Here is a 19,628-nt window from a genome sequence, read left to right on the forward strand (position 1 = left end):
AGGCACTGCCTCGGTCCACCCGGGTGGTGGTACCTGAGTTTAGAGGTGTGTATGGCCTGAGATGTGCCACATCATGAAACAGGACAAAGGAGAGCTGGGCTCAGCCCAGACCAGCCAATTGCAGCTTGTGTTCTGCCCCGTGCTGGTGCCCCTGCCCGTGGGGCCCCGTGGGGGCTTCTCTCTGCTCTGACTTCATCTGCGGGGCTATCACTGTTTCCTGACTAGAAACATCTGCAAGGCCAGTGCCCAGCCTGCTCTCTAGGGGCTGGTTGCTCAGGTCTCAAATCCAGGCCTGCTTTGGTGGTGCTTTGCAGGAGCGCAGGAGGGGAGCGGGCGTCCTGCTCCCCCCCACAGCCCTGGGTCCCTGGTGAAGTGTGACTGCCAGTACAGGAGAGGCTTGGTGGTCAGGCTGGGAAGCCAGCGCAGCCTTCCAGGTGCCCCTGAGGCCACCGCTGCCATCCTGCTCACGGGAGCCTCTTCCTTTACCTGGGGATGGAAGAGGACAGCGGGCGTGTAAGAGAGGAGAACGGGGCAATAAAAATGTCCTACTTAGCCAGAAGATGATGGATAAATGCCCAAATGCTGACAAGCGCAAACCCACCTGGTGGAGAAAGACAGACAGGCTGGAAATGGCTGGAGCATTGCTGGGGAGTAGAGGGCTTTGGTGTCCGTGGGCTGTGTGCAGGGGTGAGGCTGCTCACCCGCAGATGGAACAGACTGGGGGTACAGCACGTCTCGATTCCTGAGCAAGAGCAGCTCCTCATTATTTGTTTTCATTCCCTTCCTATCTAGTGCGGGGAGCCTTCCACTGTTGACCATTTTGTTGGATTTGTTCCAATCAGGGCTCATTCTCCCCGCCCCCCGAATTGTGGGGCTTGAACTCAGGATCTCGGCACTGTCCCTGAGCTCCTTTTACTCCAGGCTAGCATTCTACCACTTGAGCCACAGCACCACTTCTGGCCTTTTCTGTTTATGTAGTACTGAGGAATTGAACCCAGGGCTTTAGGTAAGCACTCTACCACTAGGCCACATTCTCCCATAAACAGGAGACATCAAGAATGAGCTCATCCAACCCCGGGGCCTTCACCAGAGTGGGCATTTGGTGCCCAGGACAGCGCTGCCGAAAGCAGAGCTCAGGATCAGGAGATTGTGTGGATCCATGAGTAGGTGACACAGATTCAATGTCCAGACTCACCAGGGCCACTGTCACCTTCCTCCCTGAGTCCCAGCCCTAACTGGGCCCCTCCTGTGAAAGGGGTGCTGGGCTGTGTGGCCCTAGGTCTAGTCTTGAGTCAGCCACAGGTTTGAGTTCCCCTTGTGATTTTTGAAGTGATTCCAAACCTGACATAAAGTTGCAAAATATACCCTTTTCTGAATTCCCCAAGCACTAGTAATGAAGCAAGTACTTCATTCTTCTCAGATTTTCCTCAGAAAAATTTGCATGGAAATTGCAGACGTGATGCTCCGAAGTCCCCAAATACTTCAGCATTTTCTCCCAAGAATAAGGCTGTGCTTTCACTAACCTGAAGTCCAGTGAGCAAGATCAGAAGCAAACATGGATGCAGTGCTGTTTAGTCTACAGACCTTACTTGAACTTTGTCAGTTGTCCCTTGGTGCCCCTGGTTGCAAGTCCAGGGTCCGATCCAGCTCACTTGTGCATTTTGTTGTTTTCTCTTCGGCCTCCTTTCATCAGAAATCATTTTCAAGTCTCCGTCTCTCATGACCTTTGACATGTTTGAGGAGTGCAAGCCAGTTGTTTGGTTGAGCTTCCGTTAGTTTGGGTTTGTTGAGGCAGGAGCCCACAGGAGATCTCCCCCATGGCGACATCAGGAGGCAGACCAGGTCAGTTTGGAGCTGGTGGTGTGAACTGTTATCACTTGGTCAGTGAGGTGTCTTCCTGGTTTTTCCATGCCATAAGCACAATGGTCTCCTGTCTACAGTTTCACTTTCCTCAGTTTTAGTTACTTATGGCCAGTCACTGTTCAACATTATAAAATAGGAAATTTTCAAATTAGCTGGGTGCTGAGGGCTCATGCCTCTAGTCCTAGCTACTGGGGAAGCCGAGATCTGAGGATCAAGGTTCAAAGCCAGTCTAAGCAGAAAAGTCTTGAGAGACTTTCATCTCCAATTAACCAGCATAAAACTGGAAGTGGAGGTGTGGTTCAAATGGTAGACTGCCAGTCTCGTGCACATAAGCTGAGTAAGAGCTTGAGGCCTGGAGTTCATCCTTTCTATCTCCCCACCAAAATAGATTTTCTCTGTCTTCCTTTATTTGCTTCCTCTCTCCATGTTGTTGGCCATCATGGGACACAGGGGTTCTAAAATACTTGTTTCATTTACTGAATTTGTTTTTATACTTCTTAAATGGAAATGGTTGAGTCAAGCCAGGGCACAAGGCAGAGGCAGCTGTGGAGTAGAGAGAGGCTGGACCTCTCTGTTCTGAGCAACCATTTTCAGACTAGCCTGGGCCTGGGAATTCTTCATTTATAAAATGAGGATGTAAAGTGCCTCACTTGTTTTAATTATATAACGCATGTGACAGGAAATTCTCTTGTGCTTGCCCTCCCCCCCTCTCTCTTTCTCTTTCTTCTCTCCCCTCTCCCTCTGTCTCTCTCTCTGTGCCAGTACTGGAGCTTGAACACAAGGCCTGGGCATTCTCCCTTAACTTTATGATTCAGGACTGGTTTTCTACCACAGACTTCCCTGCCTGGCTAGCTTCAAACTACGATCCTCAGATCTCAGCCTCCTGATTAGCTAGGATTATAGGCATGAGCCACCAGCTCCCAGCCCATCTTACTATTCTTTTTTTTTTTTTGCCAGTCCTGGGGACTTGAACTCAGGGCCTGGGCACTGTCCTTTGATACTTTTTGCTCAAGGCTTTACCACTAGGCCACATTCCCAGCCCCCATCTTACTACTTTTTAGTGCACAGTTCAATGGCATTCTGTACATCCACATTGTTGCACAACCATCACCACCATCTTTCCACAGAACTCTTTCATCTTATGAATCTGAAACTCCGTCCCCATCCCACACCGGCTCTGTCCCCATCCCTGCCACCCACCACTCTCATGATTTTCACCGCTCTGGGGGCCTCTTCTAAGTGGAATCTTACAGCATCTGTCTTTCTGGGTTCAGCCTGTTGCACTTGCCCTCAGTCAATCTGATTAATAATTAATTTAGTAGCCATCAGTAGGAAGAAGGATTCCTAGGGCTACATGAGGAAACCTACATGCTAACAGCAGAGGGTTCCTCCTGGGAGAGCAAGCTGGTGAGGATCAGTGCTTGGGATAGTCTGGGCTGTCCCCTGGCCTGGCCAGCAGGACCTGAGAAGGGATGCAGGCTGGGTGTTGGCCCAGGAGATTCTCCTGCTGGGGCCTGGGTTGAGTGCCCAGGCCAACACTGAGGACATCTTCCTTCCCCCACCAGCACCGGGATTTGAACTCAAAGCCTCAAGCATGCTAGGCAAGTATGCTAACTATCACTTGAGCCAGGCCCCTAATCATTGCTTTAGTTATTCTGTATCTCTTCTGTTCTTTTCTCTTTCTCTCTTTTTAGTTACTGGGGTTTGAACTCAGGGTCTCATACTTGCTTGCTCAGCTGGTATTTGAACCATGCTTCCAGCCTGTGCTTCAGCTGTTTTTCAGACAGGTTCTCTCACTTTTGCCTGGGGCTAGCCCTGGTCAGTGATCCTCTAGCTTATGTCTGCAGAGCTGTAGGATCTCCGGTGTGACCACCATTCCTGCTTTGTTTGTTGAGAACGGTTCTCACGTTTTACTTGGACTGGTTTGGAACGCTGACTCTCCTGGTCGCTGTCTCTTGAGGACCACTGCACCGGCCCTCTTTTTCTCTTCTTACGCCTTCTTTCCTTGCTATCTTTATTTCCCCAGCTGCTTCATCTTGTCAGCTATCACTTGGTGTCCTCTAAGCGTATCTCATGAGCTTGCAGTGTCCACTAGAATGTTAGGGTAAGTGGGAATCTGGATTTACCTCACCTTTGGAGCTTGGCCATACATGGACGAGAGAGCTGGCCCTGCCTTCTGCGTGTGGGTTAGAACCCCTCACTCTCTGTGGATTTGTTTGACCTTGGTGCCAAAGCTGCGGTAACCTGGGCTCTGCTTGCCCTGTGCAGATGCTGAAATTCCAGACGGTCCGAGGCGGCCTGCGGCTGCTGGGCATCCGCAGGAGCTCCACCGCCCCCTCTCCAAACGTGGGGCACCTGGAGTACAAGCCCATCAAGAAAGTCATGGTGGCCAACCGAGGTGAGTGCCACCAGGGGCCGGCCCCACTTGGCCGCCTGCTTCTCCCCTACCCAGGCACCTAACGTCTTGCTCCGTTGTCCCCAGGCGAGATTGCCATCCGTGTGTTCCGGGCCTGCACGGAGCTGGGGATCCGCACCGTGGCCATCTACTCGGAGCAGGACACGGGCCAGATGCACCGGCAGAAGGCTGACGAAGCCTACCTCATTGGCCGCGGCCTGGCGCCGGTGCAGGCCTACCTGCACATCCCAGATATCATCAAGGTGGCCAAGGTGAGCTGGCCTGGCCTGCGGCTCGGGAGCTCGCAGGGCTCGGGGCTCTCCCGAGGCTGGAGCCAGGTCTTGTGCTGTGCCCGGCACCCGTGCCAGCCAGCAGGAAGTCAGAGGAGGGAGGGAAGGGTGCCAAGAAAGGAATGAGAAGGGGTCATGGAGGCCTTCAGACCTCGAGGAGGCTAAGGGCATCTGCCTCCCTGGCCCTCGCAGGAGAACGGGGTGGATGCAGTCCACCCTGGCTATGGGTTCCTCTCTGAGCGAGCAGACTTCGCCCAGGCCTGCCATGATGCTGGGGTCCGGTTCATCGGGCCGAGCCCAGAAGTGGTCCGCAAGATGGGAGACAAGGTGGAGGCCCGGGCCGCTGCCGTGGCCGCAGGTACTGTGCAGCTCCTGGGCCGAGGCTAACGGGAGGGGCTGTGTGGCAGGGAGCCAGCCACCGATGCCCTGCGCCCATCTCCACAGGCGTCCCCGTGGTCCCTGGCACCGACGCCCCCATCACTTCCCTGCACGAGGCCCACGAGTTCTCCAACACCTATGGCTTCCCCATTATCTTCAAGGCCGCCTACGGGGGCGGGGGTCGAGGCATGAGAGTCGTGCACAGCTACGAGGTGAGTGCCTGCGCTGGCAGGAAGAACCCCGCAAGGTCTGGGGAGTGGGCAGGGGTCTTGGCAGAGGGCACACAGCCAGGGCCCCACATCTGCCTGGCCTCACCCTCTCTGGCAGGAACTGGAGGAGAATTACACGCGAGCCTATTCCGAGGCCCTGGCCGCCTTCGGGAACGGCGCTCTGTTTGTGGAGAAGTTCATTGAGAAGCCGCGGCACATCGAGGTGCAGATCTTGGGTAAGTGGGGAGCATGTAGACTCTTCTCCCAGACAGGCGCAAAGCCCGTTTCTCTCTCTCTCTCTCTCTCTCTCTCTCTCTCTCTCTCTCTCTCTCTCTCTCTCTCTCTCTCTCTCTCTCTCTCTTTCTTTCTCTCTTTCTTTCTTTTCCAGTCTGGGGCTTGAGCTCAGGGTCTAAACACTGTCCTTGGACTTTCTCAAGGCTAGAGCTCTACCACTTGAGCCACAGCACCATTCCCAGCATTTTTCTATGTATGTGGTACGGAGGAATTGAACCCGGATCTTTGTGCATGCTAGGCAAGCACTCTACCACTAGGCCAAACTCCCAGCCCAAAGCCCATTTCTTTCTGCTTTTTGGGTGTGCCCTTTGGGATAGCTCTGGGCCTCAGGGTCGCCCAGGAACTCTTCCAGAAATGCAGTTCTGAAATTGGGTAGCAGCCAGTTATCATCTCTGAACTACCACCCCAGCTGCCTGGCTCCAGTGTCCATTGAACCCCATTTCCCACCTGCTCCAGGGGACCAGTATGGGAACATCTTGCACTTGTATGAGCGTGACTGCTCCATCCAGCGGCGGCACCAGAAGGTGGTGGAAATCGCCCCCGCTGCACACCTGGACCCCCAGCTCCGCACGCGGCTCACCAGCGACTCTGTCAAGCTCGCTAAGCAGGTGAGGGCTGGGCCTGCTGGCCTGTGGAGACAGGCGCACTCCAATCCACCTCCTGGTGGGCCTCAGCCAGTGCTGCTAGGGCCCCTGTGGCCAGCTGATGGGGAGCAGGGAGACACAGGCTGCCCAGTTCAGGGCTGAAATGAGATGCTGGCCTCTGCTGGCAGAGGGTACTGGATGAGAGATCAGGCAGAAAAGGAGGGAAGAGGGAGGAGGAGGGAAAGGAAGGAGCCCCCCAGCTACGCCCTCTGCTTCCTTTTGGGCAGACCAGGCTTTACTGTGGCACCTGCTCAGCCTAGATGAAGGGAATGAGAGTCCTTAGACCCAGAATGAAGGTACTTCTTCCTTGCATGACAGTCGTCCCAGTCCATTTCCTCCCTGAGGTGCCTCTTCTGGTCCCCAGGGAGGCCTGGCAAGTTGAGTTCTGGGTGTGGAGGTGGCAAGAGGGAAGCCATCACCCCCAGTCGTGACCTGCTCCTGGCCTGGTTAGAATGCGTGTGGGACAGGGTGGGAGGCTTCCGCCTCTGTTCCTTCCGAGCCTGTGTCCTCCCTGGCTGTGCCCACCCTATCCCGAGTTCCAGTCCCCACAGCCTCCAGGGCAGCCTGGACTCAGGTGAGGGACAGACAGTGATGACTCTGTACCTTCCCCCACTGAGGCTGCGCTGGGAGCGGCCTGACCTTGACTCTTGCTCTGGTTTGTTGTCCATTAACTACCCCTCGGCAGAGTTGAGAGACCCCATCTAAGTCGGGGTTTTGATTCTGGAAGGAGCAGAAGTCAGACTGGAATTGGGTTGTAGTCTGACTATCTGACATCTCTTGAGGTGCTGACCAAGTAGTGGAGAAGAGTCTTCCTAAAACCCCTCCCCAGGGAGAAGCAGGGCTGGGAGACCCAGGACCCAGCTCTCACAGGTTGGAAGAGCCTGGGCAGTGAACCAGTGAGGCGCTGGGGACAAGGGTGCCACAGCTGGGGTGGGCTGGAGCTGAGGTCACCCTGAGGTGACACTGGCAGCTCCATTGCTGTCTGAGCCCCTTGGAGTCCTGGGGGCTGGCCATCAGGATGGGCTGGCACAGCCCATCGGGCAGAGTTGCCACAGAGTCTTGTGTTCTGGTGGGTGGGCTTGAGTGATGCACGGTTCCCAAGGGACCCCAGCTCACTGGCGCCCCTCCTAGGTGGGCTACGAGAACGCGGGCACGGTGGAGTTCCTGGTGGACAAGTACGGCAGGCACTACTTCATCGAGGTCAACTCCCGCCTGCAGGTGGAGCACACGGTCACCGAGGAGATCACCGAGTGAGCCGGGAGAAAGCGCGGGGAGTCCCAACAGAAGGGCAGCAGCGGGGGCTCCTCTGCTCTGGTAGAGATAGATCACTGAGGGAGCTGGTAACTTCATTTCAAAACTGTTATAAAGGTAGTGCATGGCAGTTGTAAAGCAACACAGAGGAGCAAACACTACAATTCAGAACCCGCCGCCCCTCAGGGTCAGGGTGCTGATGCCAGCCTAGGGCTGTGCGGTGAGAAAGGAGTCTATCACTTCTGAGAAAACCGAGGCTCAGGGGTTGAGAGAGGCCCTAGGGCACACAGAGGTTCTGCCTTCCCTCAGCTGTGTGCCCTATGTCCTCTCAGCCTTTAGGTGTATTTCTTTCCATTTTTAAATTCACTGTATCAATACTTGGATGCAACTAAGATTTTGTGTGTGGGGGGGGGGGTATGAGGCTTGAACTCTGGGCCTGGGTGTTGTCCCTGAGCTCTTTAGCTCAAAGCTACCACCCTGCCCCTTGAGCCACAGCCCTACTTCCCATTTTCTAGTGATTAATTGGAGATAAGAGTCTCACGGTCTTCAGTGCCTGGGCTGGCTTTGAACCTCAGTCCTCAGATCTTAGCCTCCTGAGTCCTAGGATTACAGGTGTGAGCCACCATGCCCGGTGCAACTGAGATTTTTTTTATATAGAATTTTCATTCCATTTGAAAATGCTGTTTGCCAAAGGCATTCCCCAGTACTTTAAGTACTTTTAATGGCTGTATACTGTTCTACCACCTATATATGTTAACTCAGTCACCCCATTTCTTATCAGGCAACTGGGTCACTCTGGCTTTTGAGGTTCAGGAGGGTCAGTACCATTTGTGGGCTGGATCTGTGCTGCTATGATCTGGAGAGTCCTGGGGAGAGGCCCCGTCAGTGGAATTACTTGATCAAAGAGCCAGTATCTTGCCTCAGAGCTTTCTAGATGATTGTATGCTACATTTCTTCTCATACCAGCTTTGAGTTCAGACCTTTAAAAGTCTGCCTGGTCTCTAAGCAATTTAAATGGCTTTCATTGTTTCAAGATTTTGAGCCATTTAAGCATTAAACCTTGGCTTTGGGCCAGCCTCCCTCCCTCCCTGTGGAACAGTCCTGAGTCCAGTTCCTCCTAAACCCTTGGCCTTAGCCGCCTGAGATGAGGCCGCTGCCTTAGCCCAGCAGGTTCCCAGAGTCCCCACTCCTCTCTGCAGGGTTAGGTGAGAACGAAGGCGGGTGTTCTCGCCAGATGCCAGTGCTGGTCCTAGAGTCTCCTCAGTGTGCCGCTGCCATTGTCAGACCTGCCCCGCCTGGAGGCTGTGGCATCAGGGGTGGAAGGCTTTGCCTGCTCTGGAGCAAGGGCTTTGTGTCACATAGTTTGGGGGTCAGGTTTCCCCTGAGACTGAGCCACATGGAGCCTAGGTTAACTGCAGCCTCTCTGACTCCCAAGCCCCTCCTCCTCTGGGTTGTCCTGACACCACCTGGGGTGATAGCAGGTGACAAGGAACATCTGGGAACATCTGCCAGCCCACAGCTTTCCACGATGATCAGCCTAAGACCTCGAGGGTTCACTTGGGTTTGGCAGACCATCGGTGTGAGCGTGTAAAACCCTGCACATATGCAGAGCCTTGAACTCTGAAATCTCCCAGGTCTTGGACACAAACCCAGGGGGGTGGCAGCCCCAGCAAGGCAGCAGCCCTCCAGCTGCCGTGGTGTCCATGTCGTGGGCTGTGCCCCCTACTCAGGGTAGTTCCTGCTGTCTCCAGAGAAGCTGTGACCTCGAGTTCTGCAGAGCCCAGGCTCCACGCTGCAGGGTCTGGGGGAGAAGGGCTTGCACCCCCAACAATGAGAGGGTGGACAGCATCAGCAGGAGGGGGAGGAGCAGGTGTAGATGGGGCCTCTCCCAGAGCCCCAGGGACTACTGTCCAGTGATGGAGCCATGGGTGGGAGGAGCCACCTCAGGGCCACAACAGGGTGTCTCTGTGGGCCACACACCTGTGGGGTGGGGCCCTCCCTGTGGTCTGCCACATGCCTCTCACTGCCATTCTCTGCCTGCAGTGTGGATCTGGTCCACGCTCAGATCCACGTGGCCGAGGGCAGGAGCCTGCCTGACCTGGGCTTGCGGCAGGAGAACATCCGAATCAACGGCTGTGCCATCCAGTGTCGGGTGACCACGGAGGACCCTGCACGCGGCTTCCAGCCCGACACCGGCCGCATTGAGGTAGGCCATGTCTCAACAGGGTGTGACTTTTGTCTAGGCCGGTGGGGGATTCCCTCTGCTGCCCCAGGGTGGCCAGGGCTGCCAGCACCCACCAAGCCATGCCAGCCTGCTTCTGGAGGAGGGCATAGGCCTCAGGCCCGTGGGGCAGCACTGCCTGGAAGTGCACCCCCCAGTCAGGAGAAACCCCTCTGGAGCTGGACTGCAGCGGATGGGGACACAGGGAAGCCTGCGTATCCCAAAGGAGAAAGCATTCTTGGAAGGAGACTGGCTAGGAAGGACGGGACAACCTGGAGAAGCCAAGTGCTGGGTCCTCAGCTATGAAGCCTGGCCGGGTACTTCAGGAACCCCAAGGTCTCGCCAGGACTGCTTGTTGTGCCCTCAGTGGCAGGCAAGGCAGGACCCAAGCTGGACTGGCTTCTCCATGGCGGGGTTGGGCCCTGCACACCCAGAACCTAGGGAGCACCCATCCCCATCCCTAGTCTCAACCATACCAGTCTTGGAAGCCCAGAACCCGCCTCCTGTTAGTCCTGCAGCCCTGTGGTTCCTGAGGTTGCTTCACAGAAGGTGGTTGCAGTGACGAACCCCACCCAGAACTGGGGGCTGCAGCTTCCATTCGGAAGCCCTGCCTATCTCCTCCCCTCTCCTCTCCCCAGTCTCTGCCCCAGGCCTCTTCCTTGGCCTTCTGTGTCCTAAAGGTTGGCAGTGCTACACCAGCCCTCTGCCCACCTCCTGCCTACTGGCCTGGGCCCTGAGAACATCATAGGAGCTCAGGGTTATTCCTGAGTCTAGGCTGGAAGGCCTGGGCCTGGGCCAGAGCTGCAGGTGCCAGGAAGAGGCTGGACTGCGGAGGCTATGGAGTTGAGGCTGGGGGTGGGGCTTCCTCAAGGAGCTGGCATTTGTTTCTTGAAGAATCAGAGCTGTGAAGTGGGGACAGCCCCAGACTGGAGCTGCCCCCGGGAGCCTGATGCCTCTGCCCTCAGCCAGAAGGGGCAGCCCAGGGGCTGGGCTCAGCTGCCAGCTGCTGCTCTCCACCTCCAGCTCGGCTCCACCTCCACAGTTGGCTGCTCAAAGCTGCTCGCCACAGAGTATTTTTAGCTGGCAGTTCCTGCTCACAGCTGAGTGTCCACCCTTAAATATTTTATTAAATTCCTCTCTATCAAGCACAGGCCTGTGCCCCTCAAAGCAGAAGGTGGTGCCCCCCCCCAAGCACCCCCTGGCTTCTCCTTCCCTCCTCCCCCATTTCCTCATAGGTACCTGACCCCTTCCTGTACAGGAAACACACCTGCGAGTGTGTCCCTCCGTCTCCCGTGTGTGTGTGTGTGTGTGTGTGTGTGTGTGTGTGTGTGTGTGTGTGTGTGTGATATTTCTGCTCCACCTCTGTGTGCTTCAAGATGGGCCACCTGGTCTGGGCACATACCTGTCTCACTCATGTCAGCGACACAGCAGTGTCTTTATTCTCAATGTCCCCAGCTCCTTCCTCTTTGCCCTCCAGGGTGGAGGGGAACCTGAGGGGAAATTTGAGGCCTAAAAAAGCCAGGTGTGCTGTCCCAGCCTATCATCCTGGCATTTGAGAGGCTGAAGGGACGATCATGAGTTTGAGGCCAGTTTGGGCCATATAGCAAGACTATGTCTCAAAACAAAACCAAACAGGCCAGGTGCTGGTGACTGGCACCTATCATCCTAGCTACTCCAGAGGCTGGCACCTGACAATTACAGTTCAAAGCCAGCCCAGCCAAACAAATCTGGAAGACTGTCTCCAATAAACCAGCAAAAAGCTGAAAGTGGAGGCAGAGCTCAAGTGATATGGTAAAAGTGTAAAGCCTTAAGTTCACGCCAAACACACTCACACACACACCCCACAAACAAAAGTCAGGCATTGTGGCTCAAGCCTATAATTCCAACTATATGTAGAGGATTGTGGTTTGAGACTAGGCTGGGCAAAAAGTTAGGGGGACCCTGTCTCACAGAACAATCTGGGTACAATCCCGGGACCATAGAAGAGGGTTACAGTCAAAGGATGGTCCAAGGCAAAAGCATGAGACCCCATCTATCTAAACAAGAAAAGGGGCTGGGGGCTGACATGGTAGACCTAGAACCCTGCTCAGTTTCCTGCAGGGTCCGCTCGTCAGTTACACATTTCCATGAAGCCCCAAACAAGCAGAGATCTGTGCTTCAGCTGCCACTCCACGGTGAGGGGCTGGCGCTGGGCATTCTGGGCAGCTCCTCAAACAAGTGGATGCCCGTGTGTTGGTCATGCTGGCTGTGAGAGGGTGGTTGGACCCACCTTTTGCCGCTGAGCTGATTGTGTCTCAAGCCCCGGGAGCTCCTCCCCAGGTCCCACTCTAAGTCACGGGCTGCAGTGGCTGGCGAGGGGCCCTGGGTTTGCTGATAGATGAAGGGCAGAACTCAGCAACAGAGTTGGGGCTCCCTGTGATGAGCTTGAACTCAGTTCTTAGCCCTCCTGGCCCCTGTGTGGAGTGACAACCTGGCTACAGCTGTGACCCAGCTGCTGACCTGGCTGCCTTTGTGCAGGTGTTCCGGAGCGGAGAGGGCATGGGCATTCGCCTGGACAACGCCTCTGCTTTCCAAGGGGCCGTCATCTCGCCCCACTACGACTCCCTGCTGGTCAAAGTCATCGCCCACGGCAAAGACCACCCCACCGCCGCCACCAAGATGAGCAGGGCCCTGGCTGAGTTCCGAGTCCGAGGGGTGAAGGTGAGCAGCTGCCCTGTCTGGCCATGCCCTCAGGCGTTCACACGCTGGCCAGGGGCTGGTGGGGCTCCTACTTCCCGGGCTGGTCTGGGCTCTCCCCAGACTAGGCTCAGCCTCCGCGGTACTACACTGGCTCCTTCTAGACACTGCGGCTGCTGCGTCCACCTGAGCACCAGGTGGTCAGGGCTCAGTGTCCCTGGGCGCTGCTGCTGCTGTTCTGATGTCCTCGTGCAGGCCCCTGGGGCCTCTGGTCTGGAGCTCATGCTGGGGCACCCATGCCATCCCTCACTCCTCTTAGCCCTGGACACCTATGGTATCCAAGCCTGCTTCTAGAAGCTTACCTCACGGAGCTTATCTTCAACAAGCTCCCCCAGGAAATTATTATTATTACTATTATTATTGTCATGGGGCTTGAACTCTGGGCCTCGGCGCTGTCCTTGAGCTCTTCAGCTCAAGGCTACCGCCCTACCCCTGGAGCTACAATGCCACTTGGGGTTTTCTGGTGATTAATTGGAGATAAGAGTCTCATGGACTTGAGTGCCCAGGCTGGCTTTGAACCTTGATCCTCAGATCTCAGCCTCCTGAGTAGCTAGGGTTGCAGGCATGAGCCACCATGCCTGGCTTACCCCCAGGAAATTTGTAATCTCAAGAAAATGTGTTCCCCAGCCAAGAGCTCAAGCCTAGGGTACAGACCCTCTCCTAGCCCCGAGCTCCCCTCCATGCGTCCAGCCTGGCATTTGCAGAGCAGGTTGACTGTGGTGAAGCAGTGCCCAGATGTAGTACTGGCCTGTGGGGCGGGTTCAGAGTGCCCCTTGCCTGCTTGCAAGGCTGTTTATTCCTCGTGTCTGTAGCTAGAGATGAATTCACAGCCAAGTACTGCCCTTTCAAGCCAGCACCTGCCCACGGATCTCACAGGCCCCGTGTCTTGGGGGTTCCTGAGTTCCCTCTCACTGGTGCTCTGCCCACAGCAGAGTCGCCCCTGACCACCTGGACACGATGAGCACTGGCCTCTATGCCCTCCTCCTCGCCTCTTCCAGGCCTGTCAAGCTGGCTGGCAGGGCTGGCTGCCATGATGTGGTCCCTGCTGTTCCCCGAGGCCTGGGCTTCCTCTCCTGCCCACAGGGCTCTGTGGCAATCCCGGAAGCCCTGCCTCAAAGCACAGGGACATTTGGAAAAAGAATGGTGTTGGGAAGAAGGCCTCCAGGCCTGGCCTGCAGTTAGCTGGCCTGCCTCCCTGCAGCCCACCTCAGCAAGAAAGAGCACATTTCCCAGATGCTGGGGTGTGCTCCCTTTTGCCCCACAACAGCCCTGTGTCCTGCTCTCAGAGCCCAGTGCTCTGGGGCGTGGCTTTCCTGGCCTGGGTGAGCTGGGCGGAGCTGCAGGCTCTGAGCTGTCATGTGTGTGGTGTGATTGTGCTCTGCCTCCTCACCCTCAGGGGGTCTGGATCTCTTGGATTGTTAGACCCCACACTTGTCCTCCATCCCAAGCAGGCCCAGAAACATCCTCTCCTTAGGGTGGGACAGCAACTGGGTGAGTTTCTGCAAAGTTGCATGCAATCCAGGTTCCCGGCACAGTTTTGCTAATGTCTGAGTCTCTTTCCCATTGTGTTCCTGCCCTGCACACCCCAGAGGCTCCACCCCCCCCCCATCACCACCAATGCCTGTGTCTTGTATATGGTACCAAGGAATCCAACCCTGGGCTTCATGCGTGCTAGGCAAGCATCTACCACTAGGCCTTGGTTGTGTTCGGGCCTGTGTGTGTCATGAGGGTGGAGGGTAGGGACTTGAGAGCGCAGCCTGCACAGACCACGCGTGCCTCCCAGGACTGCAGCAGTGTGTCCTTGCACACACTTGCTGTGGCCTGTTCCCACCTATTGCACTTGGGTGCTTGCAGCTGCGCTGCATTCAGGGCTCACGCATGGAGGGGAAGCCCCGTCCACGCCACGGCAGGCATCGGGGGTCACAGATCTCCAGAGGAAGACTAGAAAGGGGGTCCACCAGCAGCTGCCCACCATGGTGCATCCAGGCCAACTGTCCAAAAAAGCCTAGGGTAGATCCAGGGGTGCTGTGGAGGGCCCGTGGGAGGTGCCATCTCACTTGGGCTCAGGGAACAACAGGACCTTTTGGTCCCATGGCAGCCCCAGCCTTCCAAAGCTCCTTCAGATGGCATTCTGCAAGTCCTCACGATGCTCCAGCATCCAGTGGGCAGGACTGTCCCCACGGGAGCTGTGGGCACTGTCTACTGAGCCGTGCCTTCGCCCAGAAGGGCGTGCCGTTCAGGGATGCAGAATGTGTCACCATTTCCCAGGGCTATGGTGCTGTGGGCATGCCAGCTCTGTGCCTGGGCATCACACCCAAGGGCACTGGCCTCTGCACATCTACCAGGAAGGCGTGGCTCCAGCACTTACACGCAGCGGTGACAAAGCCCAGCCTGCTTAGGGGCTGGCCGAGGCCCCAGCTACTCCCGGTCAGAAGATAGTGGAGCACCGCACTTGCCCTGGGCTGTACCCACACGAAGCCAGGTGCGCAGACAGCCAGCACCAGCCTTGAGCTCATGCTGGTCGATGTGCCCCACCAACCCATTCCAACCTCCCTTCCCGGAGGACACCACAAACCAGCGTGGAGGGGGGTCCCCAACAATTTTATTATAAATAGAAACAAGACTCCCACTTGGTGGCTGCAGCCTCTGCCTTGGTGGCTCTGAGCACCTGTCGGAGGGACCTGTCCCTTTGCCCAGTCTGGAGGCCAGAACAAGGAAAGGGCTTGCTGTCCCACCAAGAACATGGGAGGCCTGAGGTACCGAGGATAAAAACCGGGAGGAGCCCAGAATGCTGCCGCCACCACGGGCCTTCCGGCCAGCACCCTGCTTGCTCCTCAGGGCACTGGAGTCGTTGCCCCATCACACCACGCTCTCCTCTAGCCGCTCTGCGCTGCCACCCAGGCCCCGACACCCGGCACCCAGCAGCCCCCCATGCACAGAGTGGCTCCGCCGTGCCCAGGCGCCCCCCAGGCGCCTGGCGTACCCGTAGCAGCCGCCGCTGTCCCCCAGGTCCAGGGAGCAGCTGCGCTGGGGACGGGGTGGGGGGCTCCGGGGCGGGTGCGTCTTGGGTGTGGGGCTGGGGCCTCCGTTGGTCTGGGACTGGACGTGGCTGATCTTGAGTGGGAGGCGGCCATTCCCAGCTCCCCGGCCCCGAACCAGCAAGGCCACAGTGAAGACCAGTAAGGCAGCCACCAGAACCCCGCCAACAGCCACAGTCAGGGTCCCGCCCAGCACATGGGCCTGCAGGGCGTGGCACAGGGGTGTAGCTGGAAGTGTGGAGAAGTGGGCGCAGCCCAGAAGCCTGGTGGCTGTGAGGTCTGAGGGCCCAGTGGCAGGCGACAGGGCCAGCAAGCAGAGGTCATAGTCAGCATCCGGAACCAAGTGCTTGAGCAGGAAGTGGTGACTGGAAGCGGGGACGATCCTGAAGACAAGGGCAGGTGGTCAGTACCCCAGGTGGGTGCCCACATCCGCCCCCCCGCAGCAGACCCTGAGCGCACAGCGCCTGCTGCGCCCCCTGGGAAGGCAGGGCACCAAATACCCTCGTGTGAGCAGAGACAGGTGTGCACACGGGCCCCACGCAAGGAGGGGGGCGGGAGAGGCATCGACAGAGGCAGAAATACCGTGCAGGGTGGCCCCGCTGCCACCGCTGGGGCCAGGAGCTGCACACTGCCACCTGAGACTGTGAGCAGGGCCACCTGCCTCCACCCCCACTCCCCTGTAGCGCGACACCTGGGTGAGTGCCCAGCCGCGCTCTTTAGAGAGCAGACAAGGAGGGGGTGAGCCCAAGGACAGGACTTGGGGGCAGGGAGGGTGGCTGGAGCTGGGGTGCAGGGGCCCTCCTCACCGGTAGATGAGCGTCTCGTCTTCACTGCTGTTGTACTGGAGTTGGAACATCCACACGGGGTCAGCGGGCCTCCCTGGGCCCCAGCTCACAAGCCCTGAGGTGGCAGTCACCTCTGTCACTTGTACTGCAGGTTCAGTCTCCAGAGTCCCCTCGCCCTCGGCAGCAGTTCGAGCCGAGGCAGCAATGTCTGAGGGCCCCGGGCGGCCGCCCTCGGCGCTAGTGTTCCCGCCGTGGGGCAGGGCCAGCACCCGGAGCTCCACTTGGGCGGTGGCCTCCCCAGCAGGGTTGGTGGCAATGCAGGTGTAGCCTCCTGCATCCCCAGCGCTTGTCACTCCGATCTCTAAGGTCCCATTGGGGAAAGCCCAGGCCCGGGATGAGTTGCCAACCAGCCGGTCGTCAGGGCCAACCCAGTGCATGGTGGGAGCTGGGTCACCGAGTGCCCGGCATCGCAGCGTGGCCCGCTGGCCCTCCAGTACCCACAAGCGCTGCGTGTGGCGGGCAATGAGAGGTGGCTCACAGGAGAACTCGCCCTCGGGCACTGCCCAGAAGTAGCGGCCAGCCAGGCTGGGTGGGGAGGCGCAGGTCTCCAGGTCGTCGGGCCGAGCCAGGCGCCGCAGCCACAGCAGCTCGCAGTTGCAGTGCAGTGGATTCCCGCTGAAGCTCAGCACCAGCGGGGCAGGGGAAGCCTCAGCTTCCCGTCCACGTGAGAAGAGCGGGTCTGGTGCCAGGGTGGCCAGGCGGTTCGATGTGAGGTCCAGGCGGGAGAGTTGACCCAGCTGGGCAAAGGCGCCGGGTGGCAGCGCATCGATGAGGTTGTGGTCCAGGTTGAGGGTGTGCAGGGCGGGCATGGCGCCGATGCCAGCCCAGGGCACCTGCCGGAGGTTGTTGTAGGACAGGTCCAGGTCCTCCAGGCTGTCCAGGAAGTCATCGAAGGCCCCGGGCGCAATGCGGCCCAGCTGGTTTCCGCTGAGGATGAGGTGCTGCAGGTTTACGGGGCCGCGCAGGCTGCCGCTTCCCAGCTCCACCAGCCGGTTGCCGTCCAGGTGCAGCGAGCGCAGGCTCTCCAGGTCGCCGAAGGCGCGGGCGCCGATGCGGGTGATGGCGTTGCGGGACAGCGTCAGGTCCACCAGCCCGGTCATGTTGCGGAAGTCAGGAGGCCCCAGGGCCTGGATGAAGTTGTCAGCCAGACGCAGCTCCACGGTGCGCCGGTCCACGTTGGGTGGCACAAACAGCAGGCCTCGGTGGGCGCAGAGGGTGCTGAGCGACTCCGACAGGTTCTGGCAGACGCAGGGCAGCGGGCAGGCGGCCGCTCCACTGGCCAGCAGCAGCAGCAGGAGCGGAGGGGCCATGGCGAGCGCCCTGTGGGGAAGGGCCGCGGCCCAGGCACAGGTGGGGCTGGCGCAGGTGCCCACGTGCGCCCAGCAGTCCCGGGAGCCAGCGTCCACAGCCCGGCCTGAGGAACGGCGGGTTCAGAGGCTCACGGAGGCCGCGGGGAGGGAGGGAGGGAGGCTAGGGTCAGGGCCAGGCCCCCCGGAGGTGAGGCCACCTTTCCCAGGCCGTCAGGGGCAGTGCAGGCGCCGGGCACAAGGTGAGGCGGGAGGCAGGAAGCGGAGGAGGTGGGCCCGGCGGCGCAGGGAGGGTCCCGGAACTTCCTCTGCCTCTGCCCGGCGGCCCCGGGAATCGCTAGCCTCCTCCCCGCTCCGCGCCATCGCGTGGGGGGGGCCGGGGAAGGCGCCCCCGCTCCTCAGTCCCTCCCCGCGTGGACCGCGGCCCCTCCCGGCAGCCCCCGTGCTGCACCCGCGGCTCCCTCACCTGCTGTCCGTCTCTCAGGGGGCTCGGGCCGGCCTCCCCGCGGGCCCAGTCGGCCCCCGCCGACTCCCGGGCGCCGTGCGGCCGGGGCGAGGCCTGGGCCCCTTGCCGTGCGCCCTCGGGCCCATGGCGCTCGGGCCCGGGGCCCCGGCTTTCTGGGTTCCCGGCACCTTTTCCCCGCGCGGTTCGCGGTGGCGGCGGCCGCGACAGGCGGGCGGGCGCGCGCGGGCGGGCGGGCACGCGCGCCGCGGACACGCACGTGGAGGGCGGCAGGGAGGGGCGCGCGGGGATCCACCCGGGCCCGGGCCGGCTCCCGAGGTCACAGGGACAAGCGGCCACTGCGGTGCCCACGGGTGGCGCCCAGTCACGCCCGAGGCGCGGGCCGGCGCCGGCCGAGCCCGAGGCCCCCCGCGGCCGCCGCAGCGCACTCACCCCGGCCCCGGCGCGCGCGCCCCCGAGCGCCCGGGCGCCCCGGCATCCCGCGCCGCCCGGCCCGCCGCGGCTCTGCAGACAGCCAGACAAAGCGCCGGCTCGCGGGCCCCCTCAGCATCTCCCAGAGACAGGCCTTTGTCACATGTCGCCCGGCGCCCTCCCCAACACGCCCACACGTGCCCGCACACCCACGCGGCCCCGCTCCGCGGCCGGGACCCCCGCGCTCACAGACACACGCTGAAGGTCACCGCCGTTCTGCATCGCCGAGTCACGTGCAGGGCCCCCCACGGCGCGGGGTCCCGGGGGGCTGGGGCGGCGCCCCCGGCCGGGCAGCTGCGGGGTGGGGCCGGGAGGGCTCGGCCTGGGACCCGAGCTGCGCCCCGCCCCGCCGCCCCTCCCTCCCCGCCTCCCCGAGGTCCCCGCCCGCCCTCGGCCTCCGCCTCCGGCCCGATTGGTCGGCGCCGCGCCGCTTCCCAGCAGGCGGCACGCGCCGAGCCGAGCCGTGCGTCTGTCCGCGAGGCTGTGCGTCCGGGCCGCCGCGGCCCCGCCCCGCCCCGCGCCCCGCGCCCGCGCTGGCCGGGAGACGGGCTGGGCCCCCGCTGCCACGGGTCGTCCACCCAGTTGGGAAAGCGGGTGGGTCTCCCACGACGGGCATCGTTATCCATGGACTCCGTCCCCTCCTTCCCTTCTCCCTCCAGAACTGATTCCCGGAGCGGGCGGGCACCCGGGGTCCCGGCACTGCCGCGAAGGGCGCGGCTCCCCGCCGAGGAAACCCGGGCAGGTTGGTAAAGTGAGAGGCTGGGTCCTCGTGCGGTCAGCGCTAAGGTGCGGGGCCGCTGGACTCCCCGGCCGCTTCCCCGGGGAGGAGCGGAGGAGATGCTTGCGTCTAGGTGAAATGCTGGTTTCCAGGAAGGGGTGCGAGGCTGGTTCTCGGTCTGCGGTGTCCTCCATGCAGGCACCCTCAGAATCCCAGCCACGCGGCCTCGCACACAGCGCTGCTTTCTAGGTCCCTCGCCTTCTGCAGAGACCCAGCGGCCCCGCCTCCAGAGGTCTTAGCAGCGGGAGGGAGGCAGACAAGCCAGACACCGGGCCCTGGGTGGACCTACTAGGAAGGGGGCCACTGAGCTATCGAGAGGCTCCCAGCACATGGCAGAAGCTAATAAACGTGCTCAGCAAATGGGGATCCGATTGATGCCACCGCACCTTAGAACTGGGGACAGCCAGGGAGGGGAGGACAGAGGCGGCCTTCAAGGACAGGGATG

The 19,628-nt window shown here is 59.8% G+C and overlaps 2 protein-coding genes across 2 annotated transcripts in view; one reads left to right on the plus strand and one right to left on the minus strand.

Moving 5' to 3' along the window:
• The window catches only part of Pc (pyruvate carboxylase), a 105,955-nt gene that overhangs the window by 81,648 nt on the left and 4,679 nt on the right, over nt 1-19,628 (plus strand). The window contains exons 4-12 of the mRNA XM_090347290.1: nt 4,132-4,261; nt 4,346-4,530; nt 4,741-4,906; nt 4,993-5,138; nt 5,254-5,371; nt 5,886-6,037; nt 7,205-7,323; nt 9,368-9,530; nt 12,063-12,245. Of these exons, the coding sequence (XP_090203416.1) occupies nt 4,132-4,261; nt 4,346-4,530; nt 4,741-4,906; nt 4,993-5,138; nt 5,254-5,371; nt 5,886-6,037; nt 7,205-7,323; nt 9,368-9,530; nt 12,063-12,245 (1,362 nt within the window). The remainder of the gene's footprint in view (nt 1-4,131; nt 4,262-4,345; nt 4,531-4,740; nt 4,907-4,992; nt 5,139-5,253; nt 5,372-5,885; nt 6,038-7,204; nt 7,324-9,367; nt 9,531-12,062; nt 12,246-19,628) is intronic.
• On the minus strand, nt 14,862-18,104 carry Lrfn4 (leucine rich repeat and fibronectin type III domain containing 4). Its single transcript, XM_090347286.1, has 2 exons — nt 16,126-18,104; nt 14,862-15,702 (listed from the first exon to the last, which is right to left on the minus strand). Exons 1-2 carry the CDS (start codon nt 17,472-17,474, stop codon nt 15,141-15,143), a joined length of 1,911 nt encoding a protein of 636 aa, XP_090203412.1. The 5' UTR covers nt 17,475-18,104; the 3' UTR covers nt 14,862-15,140.

Source organism: Megascapheus bottae, chromosome 16 (genome assembly GCF_031878675.1).
Source record: "Megascapheus bottae isolate mThoBot1 chromosome 16, mThoBot2.hap1, whole genome shotgun sequence".
Lineage (NCBI taxonomy): Eukaryota > Metazoa > Chordata > Mammalia > Rodentia > Geomyidae > Megascapheus > Megascapheus bottae.

What these genes read in the sequence shown, in the direction of transcription:
- Lrfn4 (XM_090347286.1), bottom strand. Translation starts at nt 17,474, where the DNA reads ATGGCCCCTCCGCTCCTGCTGCTGCTGCTGGCCAGTGGAGCGGCCGCC. An exon ending in GACGAGACGCTCATCTACCG is followed by an intron (nt 15,703 to 16,125) that starts GTGAGGAGGGCC and finishes CCTTGTCTTCAG; the next exon opens with GATCGTCCCCGCTTCCAGTC.